We start from the raw sequence: 18505 nt of genomic DNA on the forward strand, positions 1-18505 counted from the left end.
TTTTCTATCATTCAGAATTAATGCATTGTATTACGTTCAATTCCTATAGTACTGGTATAGGACGAATCAGCGTGATGCCACTTGACACCCAGAAATGCGGAACCCTGCGCAGTTAATAGTATGAGTTGTGCTAAACAAACGTTAATATCTAAAACTATACATCACATCTCTTATATTTTGACATTCGGAGCAGAATTGGCTCAAGAGTTTGATGTATAATATATGCATGTCATGTTAAAGTTGTGTGAACTGTTGCAGTTTGTAACCTGTAAACGGAGTTAACTGGCTAGTCAGACAATCAAGCCTCGTGCCACTTGGGCTCCCATTGCCACCCAGTGACGCGTTTGTTTACCAAAATGCTGCTCAGCTGATCCGTCGTATAGTCACTTTCAGTGTGGCCATGGTTTACATTACAACTGCGTTGTTGCCTTTACAATGTAGTGTTCTCCCTCTACATAACTAAACACCTTTCTGCCAGCCATTAAGCACCTTATTCAGAAACCACTTCCTTGATTATAATCGCTCAGGCTGCCGCCATTATGCTAAAACTTAAATACCAAACAAACTGCTATTCAAATGTTTCTTTTAAAGAGGGACCTCATTTGGTAGGACAAGTCAAATCATTTAAATTCTATGGTTTTGTAAACACCAGCTACTTTAGTTAGTACACCAAGGGAAACAAAGATATATCAAATTGCCTTTATTGATTTTTTTTTTTTACAAGTTAAGATATGTGAACAGGTAAACAACACACAAAGATATACAACATATTTACAACTGCCAACGGTTTTAACATTTGTAAGAGCTTGACATGTGCGGTGGCGATGCATACACCAGGGAGGAATCCAGCTTCACTGGCTGCAAGAGGGGAAAAAACAATTTTTGGGGATGAACACATCCAACATATGCACTTACTGTACTTTATATACTGTGATCAACACTGTCTGTACTGAGCATGGATAGTACACTGTTAACTATAGAAGTGTGGAATGCTACAATCAAATCATATTGAAGCCCAAATGCAGATCTCTCTTCCTACAGTACTTTTATTATTTTGCCAATTTTTACAGCTACAAGGTTTAATGTTTCCGTTTGTATCTCAAGTGTCTTTTGGACACAAAAACAGACTTCCCCATTGTGGAAGACACATCCTCAATAGTTTCAATCTAAAGAAGATTCATAGGTAAAAGTCCCCTAATAAAATGATCAGCTGCATGCAGCTCACAGAATTGAGAAATTCTCAGGCAGTCTAAAAAAATGGAATAAGTCAGCTTTGTGTGGTAGCTAGCTCATATCTCGGGTGTTGTGCTTTTTATTTAAAGCTACCATGTGATGCAATTAGAGTAAGCGAGAATCAATATAATGGAGTATTGAGTAATAGCAGTATGGTGGGCCAGGGCATTCACTGTCTCATCAGGACACTGGTTCACTTACCTCTTAACTTCCAGTTTGTTTGCGTCACCGGCCGCATCTCCATTCTTTTCCTTCACGCCGTTCGTGTGGGGCTCCTTCTCTCCGTCGGTGTGAGGCTCGTCCTGCTTCACCTTCTTGGTCACTCCCTCCTTCACCGGACTCTCCGGTTTCCTCTGAAATACAACCAAGGGATTTAATCGAATGATTGAATGTTAACCACGTGAAATTTGTGTAATTAAATTTTTAAATCAGTCGGCTCATATCTTCAGTGCCTACTGCCCAGGTGGGGTATCTCGTCGTAAGGGCCTTTCTGTCTGTGTGGAGTTTGCATGTTCTCCCCGTGCTCCCCCAGGGGGTTCCTCCGTATATAACACCCCCCCCCCCATTAAAAACATGCAGAAGATCAGATCGCCATCGTCATCCGACCAGTGACGACAACATCCAAAGTTGGTCCCCGGGCGCTGTACGAGAAAGCGACCACTGCTCCTGGCCTGCCCCCCGGAGGAAAAGGACAAGCCAGGATGGGTTAAATGCAGAGGACAAATTTCACCGGCCACCGTCAGCATGTGTGTGTTTGTGGCCGTCCGTGCATGTGTTGATGTGTAATCGTGTGACAATAAAGACGGGCTTGTCCGTCTGAAATCGTGTTTTTTATGATTGTAAGAAAACCTATTTGCGTAGTATCAAGCGGGTTTGGCTCTGTGTGGTTGGTCATCAACTTTGAACTATGAAGATATCATTGTTCCCCACACCTTCTTTCTGACCAAGTGTGAGATGTCAGAGACTGGAGCTGCGTGTCCATTGGTAGAACAATCTCCATTAGCTGGTTTGGCAGTAACCTGGATGGAAAATAAACACAGTTTCAAAATGGAAATTTCAACCAAAGAGTAAAAAAGGAAATAATGGCAGTCAATAATTCAGGGGGGGGGGGGTAACAAAATACAGACAAATATTCTACCACTTATTCAAAAATGGATGAATCAACCAACATGAATACAACGCATCATAATCATGAAGTTTATATCATGTTTAACAGCTTCAGTTTGAATACCTATTCCTCGGAGTACACATTGAAAGCTGTGACTTACCACAGTACTAGTAGCAGCGCCGCCATTTTGAACAGTGGAACCAGGGAAGGCTGAAGAAGTGGACCCGCCATCCTGAAAAATATAAATGGAATTCAAACAAATAGTTTCCATTCAGATATTGTCAACAACAAAGCATCCCTGCAGAACCACAGGTCCAAGCATCCCTGAGCTCATCGTCAGCCCTCCCCTGCTCACCAGGCCATCCTTGGTGGCGTCGGTGCTGGCTGTGTTCAGGCTTTCTGTGGCGTCCTCCACCTTCTCCTGGATCTCTGGGAGAAGAGCCTTCAGATCCTCCATCTCCTTCCTCTCATGATCTGCCGCCACCTTGTCGATCACCTCCTGTAGTTTGTCTGGAAGGCAAAGCAGACTGTTCAGCTACAAAATGGCAAATATGCTGCTACCATGACTCAAACATCTGGATTTCATCCAGTTACATCTGCCAATGGCAATATCCGTTTTTTATTGTAAACTTTATTTAGCTAGTAAAGTAGTTAAAAACTAGTAAAGTATTGTGGATTTCAAAAGCTGTATACTGCAAATAGATACATTTCCCTCGAATCCAACAGCACCGATACTGCTCTGAGCAGAACGCACCTCTTGCTCTACTGACAAAGTGTTACCTTTTGGTTGTACCCACTTTCTGTTTACTTCAGTAGCGATTTCCTACATTTCCCAGAGGCCTTTCGACAACTCCCACAGAATGTGCCTAATCATGCTAGAGCATTTCAGCTGTGGTACAACAGCTATAACAACAAAGTAGACCCAGGTAATATTTGATTCAGTGTCCAGGGGACCCACTTCTCTATAAATACGCATGGCTCCAAAGTATGGAAATGTGGCTACATAAGTAACCTTAACCCGTTAATGTCCAGTGTAATTTTATAATTTCCTTTACAGCACATAGCTGAGCTACACACAAATCTGTCAAAGTATGACAAATGTGTCTACCAATTAAGACATGCTAAATATGTGAATTCAGAATTTTGTGATTTGAAGCCACGCGCCTTGACAGTTTCCATAGTAAATGTTGTGCTTCTACCTTCAGCAGGCAAGATTCTGTGGGGCTTTTCCATAACATACTAAATATAGTCGTTAACACTCCTTAATGGGTGAATATTACTTACTGTATGCTAAAACAAAAGGCGTGGTTATCGGCAACTAAACCTGTTCTACCCAAAGTGTAAATGCACCAACGAGCCAGCAGAGGGTCCCTGCTTACCCAGCCTGTTCTTAATGACAGAGATGGAGCTGTTGAGCTGCTGGACAGCCTGGCTGTGCTGCTGGTTCAGGCTGTACGTCAGGCCCAGCTGGTAGTGAGTCTCAGCCAGCAGGCGGCTGTCAGGGTCCAGGTGCTTCAGCTGCAGGTTCAGGCACTCTTGGAAATCCTCCACCGCTTGACTGTAATTGCCTGGGGAGAAGGGGGGGGGATACAACAATTTAGCAACCACGAATAAAAGGTAAAAAAAAAAAAAAGATCGCAAATTGATCTTTCTCTCTGGGGCTACCCAAAGCACCAAGTCTACTCTGAAAATTAAGAAGCACAAAACACTGGCTGTCGGTCTAGATGCGATTTGTCAGGTCGGTACAAAGAAACACGATAAGTCGATTTTCAACATGTCGATGGTCAGGTTGAGCATATCCCTGTGAAGCAGTTAGTGATTAAATTCCCTGTGATTCACGGCGTTCGAACATCCCACAATGTGAACGAGAATTATCAAGCTCAATAAAGGATTTATGTACTTTGCATGTCAGAACAAGGTGTGCGTTAACGCAGGCGTTTTCAACGTCTGAGAGAAAAGGTGCCTGCCTTAAAATATTAAAAGTTTTCCAATACCTGATTCAGAAGAAACTTCACCCAGTTTCAGATGAGCCTGGGCAGCCATGAGTTGATCATCCTTGGTCTCTTTCCTTATAAAAACAAACAAACATAAATAAATACATGGATGCAGGTTGTGTGGAAATGCTGGTGTTGTCACTCCCAATTCTCAGATGCCAACAATCACAGCTAGCCAATATCCGCACCTTTTGTAGATAACTTTGGCCACTTCCAACATCTCCCAGGCCAGCTGCAGGTTGCCCACTTCCTCATCGTCACTGTCCTGAAAAGGTGAGCATTGACGGAGCATTTAGCAGCCATTAAAAACTACATCCAACAACTCCAGCCATGTCATCTGGCTGTTCACTCGAGCTGATTAGTGAAGTACCTTCTCAGCGGTGCAGTCGTCGCCTGCGCCGTCCATCTCCACATCTTCACCTCCCTCCTCTTGCTCCTCCTCCGCTGAAAACATTCCAGTATTTTAGATCAACTGGACTTTAAAGCATTACGCCCATCTGTGTCATTGTCAATGTGCCATTATACTGCCATTACAAGCAAGGACAGGACAGTAAAAACATAAAAGTCACCTTCAGCCTCGTCTGCGTCTGGCTTGGCTTCTGATTCCCCCTGTTTGTCTGTTGATTCCTTCTCATCTTTGCCCGTCTCTCCATTTTGCTTGTCTCCATTTTCTTTCTTGTCTTCAGCTTCAGTGGAGTTGCTTCCATTGACTTTGCCGTTCACCTGTTCCTTTCCAGCCCCCTCTTCCTTAGCGTCGCTCTGCTGCACACCTCCAGCCTCGTTCTTTTCTGCGTCTCCACTCTTTTCTGAGTTGTCTTTCTTCTTCTCCTCCTCTGCCATGGCATCGTAGACCTGAACCCTCAGCTCGTCCCTGGTCTTCTCTGTGTGCAGGAATGTACAGGTTATCGTTTACAGTAGGCAAGTGGCGTAAAGAGGACTTCGCTGCAACAACTTCTTGGTACAGCTAGTGATACTCGGCCCTCAACAGCAAAAACTCAAGTCCAACTGAACCAATATATTGCAAAGCCAGGGTCAATCTTCCAACAACTAAATGCCCTCACCGTCAAAGTTTTCTGTGCTCTCGATGTTGGAGTCTTTAGGCTTCTCCTCCTCCTCTTCCTCCTCCTCATCAGGCACTCCCTCCAGAGCATTGCCCAGGACCGTATTCTCCATCCTACAACAATAACATCAGTCGGGTCTACCAAGTTATGACAAGCACAATGGCCAATATAACAACAGCACAACTAGTGTGAGATGGGAGGGAAATTAAATTCTGACTGTGCTCCTCACCGTGCCAAGTCCAGCAGTGCTTTACCACACCAGTAGAAAGCCTCTCCACACTCGTCTGCTGTATCTCCATACTTCTTAGCTCTGCAATGACAAAGGGAAGTGAAGTTTGATCAGATGATCACATTTCTTTGAATGCCAATACATTTTGTGGTGTTCCCTGACTTCCCTCACAGCAAAACTGCCTTCTGGTTTTACAGTGCCGCCTTCCTCGGTGGCTCAGGCTGACGTACTGTACATTACAACACAGAGAAATTGTCTCGTATCTATTCCATGCGCTGGACTACTCTGGATTTGTGCACGTTGTGGACACGTTTCTGCATATTTGTGCACAAATGCCCCACGGTCCGGAGGGGTAAAATTCCATAACCAAGTTGGGGGACCATGAAATAAAGATGATATTCCTTTATTAATGTTTTTCCAGCGTTGAAAAGTTCTAGAGTTTTCTGTTTTGTTTCCACTAAGCATATAACATAATGCAGTAAATTTACCCATTTGTAAAATTACTATAAATTAATTAAACTTCCCAGAGAATTTATCAACATCCCAGACTTTCATCATTCAAGTTTCCTGGCTTGCATAAATCAGTAAATTGTATAATCCCTGCACATATGCAAGTGTATTATCCTGTAAACTTGAGGGAGACATATTTGTCCCTGCAAAGGCAGCCAGCATGACTGCTTTTATTGTAAGTTATATCACTAGCACGCTGTAAATGCTACTGTATAATAAGTTAGATGGCTTGATTTTTATTTTAATGAAACCTAAAGGGCACTCAAATGAAGGGAGGCACCTCCCATGTCTTGATGTTCATTCCCAGTCTAACACAGCTGGGACGGTAGGAGATAATTCAATTAGACATGACTTGTTTTTGACGCTTCCAACAGGTTCTTTGTGTGACAACTCACAGCATGCTGCAGGCCTCTTGCAGGACGCCCACCGCCTCCACCACCTTGCCCATTATCAGGTGCTTCTTGCCGGTACCGATCAGCTTGTTTGCCTCTTCCATGTTAACTGAAGCTGGACGAGAATGAAATTATTCGTCAAATGAAACTGCCTCACACAAAAATAGTTCTGAGCAGGACGCCTTCAAACGCTAGTTACTGATTAAATGCCGCTGTTTTCAGAATTAAAGTCACAACAACGCCGCTGCGTTATTACAACCTTGTTTACTGTAATTACATAGGCCTACCTTGAGCGTGGAAAAACAGTGGAAAGTTGAATAAAAATGTTTTTTTTTAAAAAAGCGTTCAGCAGAGGCGTGCGCTTGACTTGACCGCTCCTGCTGTCTCACCGCTCAGACACTCTGCTCTGTCTCTCTGGTGGCTTTCTCCGTTGTGTAGTGTTTCAATCTGGCGCGAAAGATGCTGCCTTTTCCGGTTGATTTCCGGGCGAGTAAAACAGCGCGGGAGATGGTCTTAAAGGCAAAGTACGGAGGAATGGCTGGTTTAAAGGATAATCATTTTCAGTCAATTGTCTAATATAATAGGGCGGCGGAGAACACAATCAACATCCACCATGACCATCCTAATGATGCCCCACCACAATCGTGGAGTGGTGTACTGTCCAGAGCAACGATGATGTCATCATCATCATCGAGCAATAATGTGATGTCATCTTCTTCTTCTGTGGTGTTTTATGGCAGTTGGCATCTTTTATGTATTATTTATCTTGCATTAGCGCCTCCCTCTAGATTATGACAATCTAGAATGACATCATTCAATGATTGATATGACATGGATGATTCTATGACATCACTGATGATGTCACAATGTCTATGACATCATTAGTAGGTATGGCATTGTCAGTGATTTATGACATCACTGATGAGATGACAATTCATTTTCTAATATAATAGGGTGGTGGGTGAACGGTGACCCACATGAAATCAATAAACATCCACCAATATAAATAAGTTGCGAGCATAGACTGTTGCGAGAGAGAGTTGCATTGAGTGTGTGTGTGTATATATATATATATATATATATGTATATGTGTGTGTGTGTGTGTGTGTGTGTGTGTGTGCCGCCCCCTTTGCTGAGTCCACTGTTGCTGCCCTGTCAGGAAGGACAGGCCTGGACCATCCAATTATGTATGTGTGTGTGTGTGTGTGTGTGTGTGTGTGTGTGTGTGTGTGTGTGTGTGTGTGTGTGTGTGTGTGTGTGTGTGTGTGTGTGTGTGTGTGTGTGTGTGTGTGTGCCGCCCCCTTTGCTGAGTCCACTGTTGCTGCCCTGTCAGGAAGGACAGGCCTGGACCATCCAATCAAGCTCACACTGAGACCATTATCTGCCCCCCCCCCCCCCCCCTTCAAATTATCATCATTTGGAGACACTGCTGTCATAGCACTGAAATTGACCAGTGTGAGAGACCACAGCTCCCAGCTTCACCGTCCGGTTTCACAGTCCGGTGGGTAGGCCTATATTTGATTTCACTTTATTATTATTACCTGCACAAGCATATCACTATTCATAAGAAGGTATATAAATGTTTGTAATGTTCACTTATCACGTGTCCCTTATCTTCTGATTCATTCTTATTCACTGTCAAAGGGGAAAAAAGAGTAGCCTACATTTGCATTTATTTGAAGACAAACATCCTGTAGGTATTTACAGGCGTGATGATGACGCTACACATGATGGACACAACAGCCCTTCAAAACACCCAGATGCACTAGTTATTATGGGCAAATTGTGAGTGAGGAAATGAGCGCGTTTGATCGCTGTGCTTCTAACAGCAGGTTATTGTGTGTCCCCCCTCTTATCTGGCCCTTGATGCGGTGCCCATGGCAACGACATCACTCGGCCACGGTGGAGAAAGGTGGAGGGACTATTTGAGCTGTCTGGGTTACAAAGACAGAGGGGAACAAATACTCATTCATGTTCTCTGATGGAACAGCAGAGCGGGTATCCTCCACACTCCTCGCACATGTATCAGAGGAAGCATATATGTGCTAATCTACGGCACTCCCCAGATCGACAGAGGGGGGTCGATCCGGACAGGCACGTTTTGAACGGGCACTGCACTAGTAGATATAGATGATCAAAATTAAGTAAATCATGAAAGGGGGAGGGGTTTAAATTACAACACTAGATATAATAGAGATAGATCATGAAAAGCAACACAAATTGTGTTCAAATTTCTGCGACGGACTGATGAACCATGAAAAAACAGCTGATTATGAAAGAAGGAGGGGCTTAAATTACATCTCTAATCAACAGGAATACTCAGGCCTGGAAAACAGAAAATTAAAAATCCATAACTTTCTCCAGATTTCCGGTCTGTCTCCACTGTACTCCACGCTCTGCTCGGTTTACTGGAGCTTAACAGGAAGCAAATTGTGTATGAATGATTTTCAATGAGCGATGCCTGCCACTGTGTTTAATACAAAGAGCACAGGTGTATTTCCTATAGCCTAGTCATTAGGTAAATATATAGCAGTTGTGAGGAAGTGAGACTGAAAAATACCTTCAGCTGCCCACAGGATATGTAGAAAATGTTGCAACAGTGCACCGCCCTATGTCATCAACCCTGCGGAAACATTTGACATAAAAATAGTAAGGTAGTAATTGACATTCCAGGAAACATGGAGCAGCTTCTTAAACGGAAACAACACAACTGGTTGGTAAAGACAAGATGGGACTGGCATGGACCATTGTTGCAAAATAATTGTTCTGAATCTGTGTGGCCTGTAAAATAAAGGTTAACTGGTCAAACCTAGTATGCTGGACGGACACGAAGGCCGGAGATGTATAGATTTTGGCTGGCAGGAAAGTGAATTATTAGCCTAAAATCTCTCCTCTCTGTCTCTGTTATCAACTACCATTGCCCTTGAGTAAAAGACTCCCATCTATTCCAGAACAAACAGTGGTGGCAGCAGGCAGCAGTCTCAAGTATGTCTACATACATTATAGAATACATTGATCTTGATCAATACATGATTGGGTAACACTTCATAATACTGTAACACAAAAAATGGGTAGTTACTGAGGAACGAGTAAGGAACGAACCATTAGTTCATGAATAGTTAATGATTAGTTAATGAGTAGTTGATAGGTAGTTCCTTAATGGTAGTTACTTAAGAACTGACCATTAGTTACCATGTTAACGAACCAGTAAGTAATGATTACTTCCCTAATTTTTTTTTTTTTATATGTTTTCATTCACTAGTTCATTAATAGTTAATGGGTAGTTCCTTAAAGATCCTTAATGGTAGTTACTTAAGAACTGACCATTAGTTCCCATGGTAGTTACTAAAGAACTGACCATTAGTTACCATGTTAACGAACCAGTAAGTAATGATTACTTCCCTAAAATTTTTTTTTTTAATATTTCACTAGTTCATGAACAGGTAGTTCCTTAAGAACTGACTATTAGTTACCATGTTCGTGAGCATGACTCCACCAAATACTTACCAGTTGTTCATGAGTACTCATCGTTACTTCATGATTACCTTACCATTACTTACCATGTTAGTGCATCATTACTTCCTGCTTACTTTACCATTAGTTCCCATGTTTGTGCCCCCTCAAGTGAAGCAGTACATCTTACTGAGTAGTTACTAAGGAATACACCATTACTTCCTGCTTACTTTACCATTACTTAACATGTTTGTGCCCCCTCAAGTAAAGCAGTACATCTTCCTGAGTTGTTACTAAGGGATACACCATTACTTCCTGCTTACTTTACCATTAGTTCCCATGTTTGTGCCCCCTCAAGTGAAGCAGTACATCTTACTGAGTAGTTACTTAAGCAATATATCACGAGAGCTAGTGTGTTGTGGTGAATATATCACACTGATAAGCTGTTATCCCACGAGGCCGCAGGCCGAGTGGGATAACAGCTTATCAGTGTGATATATTTCACAACACACGCTGCTCGAGTGCTATATTGCTTTTATAAAAGGGTTCCAAGTATAATAATATAATAATAATAACACTATAAGTCCGACTGGCATTTTATTCTGAAAGTCAGTTGAAACACTACTGAAGGCGGGACCTCTAGCAAGAAGATAGACCTGCGGGTGATTTGATTGGATCGTTCTGGAGACTGAAGTCGACATTGGCCAATCCTGGCGCTTGCTGAGAGCAAAGCCCGACCAGGGGCCGGTTGCACCAATGGCGGCGATTGAGCCAGAAAGACAGTCTGAATGAAATTGAATGTAACGTTCCCAATTCTATGTATTAACTTCTAAAAAACTAACGGCAACATTTTGGAAGGCTAAGCCACACAACTAGTTAGTTATAATCTAACGTCGTGCTTTCAAAGACAGCGAACTGGCGGTGTTACGACGAACACGGCTCAGTTGACCGCAGTTACGACGATGACGGTCAAAAAGGTCTCCGCGGAGATCTCTGTTACAGGCAGTTAAGACCAGTGGTGCAACCGGCCCCAGAGCCGTATGCCGACACCAAGTAACGTACTTTTAGTAAGAGAGTTGCGCCATCATGCGTCCATAATGACTCATTGTACAAAGACTTGAAGGACTAGTGACCCTCCATACAGCAGATCAGGAGAAAGCTGTAGGAGTAAGAGAGTTGCCATGGTAACCAATAACCCATGGCCATGGGTTATTGAACTCGGTTACTGGAATTATACAATGGCTGTGAACCAATCAGATTGCTTGATTTGAGGTACCCATTTTATAATAAGGGATACACCATTACTTCCTGCTTACTTTACCATTAGTTCCCATGTTTGTGCCCCCTCAAGTGAAGCAGTACATCTTACTGAGTAGTTACTAAGGAATACACCATTACTTCCTGCTTACTTTACCATTAGTTCCCATGTTTGTGCCCCCTCAAGTGAAGCAGTACATCTTCCTGAGTTGTTCCTAAGGAATATACCATTACTTCCTGCTTACTTTACTAGTGAAGACGAATTTATTCAAGTATGCAAATTTAAAAAGTGTAGCTCCTCCCACTTTAGTAAAGTACCCTACCCCACTTAGGAGATCGAGGTACCCCACTAAAACCACGCCCCCGAGGCTCTACGACCTTCAGGGGCGGAGTTACCTTTTTTGGCTCCACCCACCCCCGCCGGAAGCCAGGGAAAGGGGGCGGAGCCTATTTTTCCACATTCGAACTCCTTGGGGGCGTGGCTACAGTTCTAGCCTACTTTGGTTAGGCCACGCCCACCGGAAGTGCGATATGTAAACCCTACCAAAAAAAGTGTTTTTTTTACTAAGTGTTTGAGCCAAGAACTAGTGAAATATTAAAAAAAAAATTTTTTAGGGAAGTAATCATTACTTACTGGTTCGTTAACATGGTAACTAATGGTCAGTTCTTAAGTAACTACCATTAAGGAACTACCTATCAACTACTCATTAACTAATCATTAACTATTCATGAACTAATGGTTCGTTCCTTACTCGTTCCTCAGTAACTACCCATTTTTTGTGTTACAGTATTATGAAGTGTTACCCATGATTGTTTATTTTTCTCCACTTCTGAGAGGGGTTTAAAAGTCATATGATGAAACCTCGTGACTCTAATGACCCCTGCATGGCTTGGATTACTAGGAGCTCATGGACTGGAAGAAGAAAACCTGATCTTTTGAGATGAATCAGTTTGTTATTCATATTCTAAAGCAGCTAAATTTAGAAGCAGTAGTAGCCTACAACTAGTAGCCTATAGAGGCTTATGTATTTAGCTCTCTCAGTTTGTAGTAACTTTTAGATTTTGAGAATAAAGTGTGTGTGCAATTAGAGCCCTCCTCGTGTGCCTCTTCATCCTTACTCATGGATTTGACAATGAGTGGAAGATAAATTTGCCAAGTCATGCTCCGTGGACGAGACCAGACAAATAGTCCTATGATATCGCGAGAAGTGAGCAGGCGTATAAATCCCCCTCAGGGTCTGTCATCTCCTGCACTCTCTCTCCTCTCTCCAACTGCCGTGGTGTGAACTAAATCTGAGGTATGTGTTCGATGCACTTGATCGAGTTTTGCTTTTCTGTCTGTATACTAAATCGATATAGGCATTGTGATCGTTCAGATTTATTTATTTTTGTTTAATAAACGTGATCGTAGTTTGTTTTATGCATGATGCATCCGCGCTGTAGGCTACAGTTACAGGCTGCCTGCCTGCCCGTTCAACAAGTGGTTTCACACCACAGAGGATGTTGAAGACAGAGAAACAATAAGAGAGAGAAAGTCAAGCTTGTTCATCTAATAAACAACTTGTTTAATGATCATTTGGCGGAGGGGAAAAAACGTTCCTAGTCGTTTTTCTTTTAACGGAAAAGCTTCAATAAACAGGAAGTTATCATGGGGTAACGTTCCAGATCCACATTTGCGGTCACCGTAATTGAATCAATGAACTCAGGTGAACAGATTCGTTGAATACGCGATAATGTGTAGACCTACATGGGGATTTTTGATTGAGAGGAGAAACCTGGAAGATTGATAAGAAATCCATAATGTGGAAACATCTGGATTTACTATGAGAAAAGAGAAGTATTGGTGCACGAGTTTCAGTTTTGATTATGGCTAGTTTGAAAGGAAAAATATTAATAGCTGAATCGTCAATAAACTCATTTCCTCAGCCAAATCCACAACTGTGGAGTGGGCGTGTAGCCTATCATTCTCAAATGCATTAGCCTAGGAATACTATTGTTCTTTTTAATCAGAGAACTCATTCATTGTGTTGAAACACACACCTAATGATGAATGCTTTCACAAGAGGTTACACAATTGCACTACTGTTTAGATGAAATCATATACAGACTCCACTTCCTTGTCCTGTAAATCAGTAAGGCTGGTGGAAAATGTATCTCATCAAAAAGTGATTTTGAGAAGATGTGTGAAACAGCCACTGTTTCCTTGTCCTGTAAACCAGACTGAAGATGGCTGCAGGCAAGGCACAGATTGGAAAGCTGGCCCCAGACTTCACAGCCAAAGCGGTGATGCCAGATGGACAGTTCAAGGACCTGAAGCTGTCGGACTACAGAGGTACATCTCATCCGCTGCCGGGTGGAGAACAGCTTTCATGGTGCTCACGTCTGAGCTGTCCAATCACTGCTTTCTGTCCCCACTATGTACTGAATAGGCAACATTTACACTACTAATGAAAATATTGTTAATTAAACTGTAATTATCATTGGTGCGTTGGTACTCAGTAGCTTAATTGTATGTCTTCTTGGTTTTTCTTTTGGTGCAGGGAAGTACGTGGTCTTTTTCTTCTACCCTCTGGACTTCACCTTTGTGTGCCCAACTGAGATCATCGCCTTCAGCGACGCGGCCGACGACTTCAAGAAGATCGGTTGCGAGGTCATCGGCGCCTCGGTCGACTCGCACTTCTCCCATTTTGCATGGTACTTAACCCTTGTACCCTGCAGGCGCAGAATCCTCAATTTACTCCTGGTCCATCTGATGGACCTTAACAGGAATACTGTAATAATTTATAAATATTAATTTAAAATTTAAAATTTTTGACTGTTTATAATTCATTGGTAACTTCTTCCCTAATACCTCATACCAACATGTCATACCTATTCGAATTTTAACCCCTCAAATGCCAGTGTACAGTAAGTACAGTAAAAAAAAAAAAGTACATAAAAAAAAAAAAGTGATTTTTTTTCCCCATTTCCATAAAGACAAACTGGCTTTGGGTCTGATATTATGGGCAGGTTGGGGTGTTTTACAAAAGTCACCACTGCAAGATGCCTAGTATCAAAGATTTGCAGGCATGATGTCACAATAGCTATGACATCACTAGCCTATGACATCATCAGTGATGTCATGAGATGATTTTTTGTCAATAATATGTCACTGATGACATTACTGATGATGTCACAGACATTGTGACATCATCAGTGGGTTTTTGTATTTTTTGTGATTTTTTGTAAAAATAGTATTTTTTCATATTTTGAGCCAAAAATCCAAAAAGCGCATGTTTTGGACTACCAGCCATTTTCCCCAAAAAACACAAACGAGCTTTAGTCCAGCATCTATCCTGGTCTAAAGGCTTCAAATCAGTAGTGTGGACTGTCAAATTCAGTTTTATAATATTTTCCCATTTTTGGCATAGGAATCAGTTTTTTTTACATTTCATGTAAACTGTATGGAATTGATTGCTATGCCAAAACTGGGGGAATATGGGGAAATAGGCAAACACATTAGAAACTACAATTTTAACTGCTTGAGTCAAGGTGAGATGTGTAACATCAAGGAAATAATGATTTTTTGAAAAATTTGCTGGAAGTCAAAAAAAAAAGTTCTTTTTGTGCAAAATTAACATTGAAATCAATGGGACAACTATGCAATGGACTTTGAGACCATGTAACTCCCCCAAAATTTCTACCAACTCCAAGGTTAGATATTAAGGTCAAAGTTCAAGGTATTTGGTCCAGGATGCCCGCTGAAATAAATGAAATAAATTAATTTTGTGAAAATTTGCTGGGAGTACCAATAGAGTGGTTTCAATGGAAGTCAATGGGTCCATCAGATGGACCAGGAGTAAATTGAGGAGTATTTTTGAAAATAGGTCTTAGGATCGTATAAATTTGATAACTATGATTGATTTTTGTCAAATACCCCAAAAAAAATACCTAGCCTTAGTTTAAGACCATATACTCAAAAAATGTCGAAACGGCCCATACGCGAATGCAGGAAAAGTCCATCAGATGGACTAGGAGGGTACAAGGGTTGGGCGTTGGATTTGAAACACCCACACTTGCTGTGTGCGTGCGTTCACTCACGGTTACAAACGGTAACATTTTCTTTCTGCGCCCCTCCCAGGATCAACACACCTCGGAAGCAGGGCGGTCTGGGTGCCATGAAGATCCCCCTGGTGGCCGACACACGCCGCACCATCTCCACAGACTACGGCGTGCTGAAAGAGGACGAGGGCATCGCCTTCAGGTGGGCTCAACAATGTGGAGCTGTGCTGCACTTCCATGTAATGATTCCTGAAAGATAAGAACCAATGAGGCCAGTGTTGGTTTTCCTAACACTTCCCTTGTCTGCTTCAAGAGAGAGATAGGGTTGCATTTGTCATCTTATCAGCAAATGCACCGCCCTAAAGATATTAGGTGGTATGTGAGGGAGACCAGGAATTTCCCTACCTCCACTCCTGCCTACAAAAATGTGCGCCCGGCCCAGGTAGTCCAGCGGTAAATTTCCCGCATGCCTGCCAACACGAGGGTTGCAGGTTCGTGCCCCCGTTTTACCTCCGGCTTGGTCGGGCGTCCAATCCATGCAGGCACAATTGGCCATGTCTGCGGGTGGGAAGCTGGATTAAAGGTATGTGTCCTGGTCGCTGCACTAGCGCCTCCTCTGGTCGGTCAGGGTGCCTTTTTTGGGGGGAAGGATGTAGTGTGTCTTCCCACACACTACATCCTGCCAGTGAAACTCCTGTCAGGTGAAAAGAAGCGGCTGGTGACTTCACATGTTTTGGAGGAAGAATGTGCTAGTCGTCTACTAGGGGTGTAAAGGTACGCGTATTCGTACCGTACTGTACCGTTGTGAGAGCAAAATGATTGATTGCTTATTGTATCTGTACAATAATGATCTATGGCTGTCTCATTTTAAAACGTCTCTCAGGGGGACTCTCTTCCCATCTGCAGAGCATTCCTAGAGATAGATAACATGTATTTTGTCTTGTGACCAGACCAAGGTTGTATTGCGTCTTTTGAGAACATCAGATGGAACTTACTGGCGTAATGGAAACTTACTGGGCTTATGGAACTTCTGTGAGCCAGTAGAGACTTACTGGCTTCCCAAAGTGGGGGGCTGGTGCTCACTACAGTATATGATGGGTAAATGCGTTTGCTCGTGGCACACGCCTGAGTGTCTTTTTTGAAACAGGAGTGTGACCCTCTGTGCACAGTGGAACTTTGTCACGGAAATAAAATCCTCCTTATATTCATTTTAAAACAAGCAACTCATTATTGATGGATCAACAAAGCATCTTAGTCATGATTTTACCATTACACCGTGTTCGTACGGAAACTGTACTGAACGGTGCAGCTGTGCCGAATTTAAAAATAAATAAAATAAAAGATCAAAATAAATCTGAGTTCCCACACGGGCATATTATGGGGTTGGTTGGTGTATCAGTTGCTTTGGGTTTTGCTGGCTGTACACTAAAAATGTGATTTTGGCAGACTGAGACTGACTGGAACCCCAGCTTAACCACCTAGCGACTGCTACATAAAAAGTGTTAATTTCAAAAATAAACTATTGATGTTACAAATAATAGTTCATAATAAACAAGTCATTTTTTGTTTTGCAATTTTCCCCCTTACTGTACTGAAAATGAACCGAACCATGACTTCAAAACCGATACGCCCCTATAGTCTACAACTCTCCCCAGAGCAGAGGGGGTGGAGCAATGACAGCTTGGCAGAGGAAAGTGGCAAAGTACAAATGGGGGAAATCTGGGGGGGAAAAGTGGAAAACTCACCACTGCTCCTTTCAGAGCCTGGTTGGTATTCATCATAAACAAACCTGGATGTGTATGGAGGCTCACAAACTGCTCATTCATTTTATTTCAGAGGGCTGTTCATCATTGATGACAAGGGCATCCTGAGGCAGATCACCATCAACGACCTCCCAGTTGGACGCTCCGTCGACGAGACCTTGCGTTTGGTCCAAGCCTTTCAGTTCACCGACAAGCACGGAGAAGGTAGACTACTACTCCCATCCTCGGGCTCTGTCTGTTTCTCTGTCTGTCCTACTGATGACATCATCAGTTATGTCATAAATTCACTCACACACAAGGCTATTATAGTTCAGTGATGATGCAGCGGCCGAGCTGCGTATGCCAGCTGCAGGGCGAGCCTAGGAATCAAGCGCATGTAGTGCACAAGATGCCTAGTATATATATATATGAGAGAGAGAAAAGGTCATATCAGCTCTCTCAGGTTCAAAGGTCGCTCCTCTTATCAGGGCCTAGGTTAATCATCATTTTCTTTACATTAAAGAAAGTGGCGTGGTAAGAAGGTCAAGTGGAGAAGTGGGGAAAATAAGGACAATAATTCATTCTACTGCCATGTAATGTGTTTCCATTCAACGAAACCAGGCCAATTGTTCTATGTGGTTCTTGACTGCATCAGACGGGGTCATCCCTATGTTCCCCGGGTCCTATGTTCCCCGGGTCCTATGTTCCCCGTTTTTGTGGGACCGGGGAACATAGAACCCCGCTATGTTCCCTGGGAGAGGTTAGGTTTTGGGTTAGGGTCTGGGGGAGGTTAGGTTTAGGCATGGGGGGTGGGAGAGGTTAGGTTTTGGGTTAGGGTCTGGGGGAGGTTAGGTTTAGGGTTAGTGAAAAATGGGGAATATAGAACCCGGGGAACATAGAACCCGGGGAACATAGACATGATCCCCATCAGACTCACCTTTGGCTTATCTTTTTCAGTCTGCCCTGCCGGCTGGAAACCAGGAAGTGACACCATCAAGCCAGACGTCCAGAAGAGCAAAGAGTTCTTCTCCAAGCAATAAGGACACAGCCACAGTCTGCAGCAGCCTTCTGTAGGAGATTCAACCTACACATTACATTTCCAGAGAACAATATTTAAGCCTGTCAGTCAACCACTGTGCCTGTGGAAGAGTGGATTAGAACACTTTTTATTTCTTTTTTGCCAACCCTACCTGTGTTGTGTATTCTCTGTAGCCTGGACATTGTGACCAAATTATATTAATGTATAACTACGTTTAAGCTATTGTCTGTGAGTGTCTGTGCTAAATATCTATTTGTTTTTTTTACATCCTTCCTTGCTAATGTAAGATGAAAAGGACCCCAGAACAATGGCTAAGTATCTATAAACATTGTTATCGAAAAGCTTTTCATTGGATTGAAGCGACCACATGAAGTTGTGCTTTCATCTAAATAAAGAATAGCTATTAACACGCGTCCTGGTCTCTCCTGCCATTACACCATCAACAT

The 18505-nt window shown here is 42.8% G+C and overlaps 2 protein-coding genes across 2 annotated transcripts; one reads left to right on the top strand and one right to left on the bottom strand.

The window, feature by feature from the left end:
- Positions 1-685: 685 nt before the first annotated feature.
- LOC310797247 (histone-binding protein N1/N2-like) lies at positions 686-6946 on the bottom strand. The gene is made up of 14 exons (XM_083659604.1): positions 6815-6946; positions 6531-6642; positions 5626-5706; positions 5397-5509; positions 4905-5216; positions 4706-4779; positions 4524-4600; positions 4336-4409; positions 3721-3909; positions 2697-2851; positions 2502-2573; positions 2166-2252; positions 1435-1586; positions 686-858 (listed from the first exon to the last, which is right to left on the bottom strand). The coding sequence occupies exons 2-14, from the start codon at positions 6629-6631 to the stop codon at positions 852-854; spliced, it is 1494 nt and encodes a 497-aa protein (XP_083515730.1). The 5' UTR covers positions 6632-6642; positions 6815-6946; the 3' UTR covers positions 686-851.
- Positions 6947-12471: 5525 nt separating this feature from the next.
- prdx1 (peroxiredoxin 1) lies at positions 12472-18443 on the top strand. Its single transcript, XM_083659614.1, has 6 exons — positions 12472-12535; positions 13457-13569; positions 13778-13931; positions 15358-15480; positions 17115-17245; positions 17978-18443. The coding sequence occupies exons 2-6, from the start codon at positions 13464-13466 to the stop codon at positions 18058-18060; spliced, it is 597 nt and encodes a 198-aa protein (XP_083515740.1). The 5' UTR covers positions 12472-12535; positions 13457-13463; the 3' UTR covers positions 18061-18443.
- The last annotated feature ends 62 nt before the right edge of the window (positions 18444-18505 follow it).

The sequence above is a fragment of the Poromitra crassiceps genome (genome assembly GCF_964638095.1).
Source record: "Poromitra crassiceps genome assembly, chromosome: 23".
Taxonomy (NCBI): Eukaryota; Metazoa; Chordata; class Actinopteri; order Beryciformes; family Melamphaidae; genus Poromitra; species Poromitra crassiceps.

What these genes read in the sequence shown, in the direction of transcription:
- LOC310797247 (XM_083659604.1), bottom strand. Translation starts at nt 6,631, where the DNA reads ATGGAAGAGGCAAACAAGCTGATCGGTACCGGCAAGAAGCACCTGATA. An exon ending in TGTCATTAAGAACAGGCTGG is followed by an intron (nt 2,852 to 3,720) that starts GTAAGCAGGGAC and finishes TTTGCCTTCCAG; the next exon opens with ACAAACTACAGGAGGTGATC. An exon ending in GCGCTGCTACTAGTACTGTG is followed by an intron (nt 2,253 to 2,501) that starts GTAAGTCACAGC and finishes TTTTCCATCCAG; the next exon opens with GTTACTGCCAAACCAGCTAA.
- prdx1 (XM_083659614.1), top strand. Translation starts at nt 13,464, where the DNA reads ATGGCTGCAGGCAAGGCACAGATTGGAAAGCTGGCCCCAGACTTCACA. An exon ending in GAAGCTGTCGGACTACAGAG is followed by an intron (nt 13,570 to 13,777) that starts GTACATCTCATC and finishes CTTTTGGTGCAG; the next exon opens with GGAAGTACGTGGTCTTTTTC. An exon ending in GACGAGGGCATCGCCTTCAG is followed by an intron (nt 15,481 to 17,114) that starts GTGGGCTCAACA and finishes ATTTTATTTCAG; the next exon opens with AGGGCTGTTCATCATTGATG.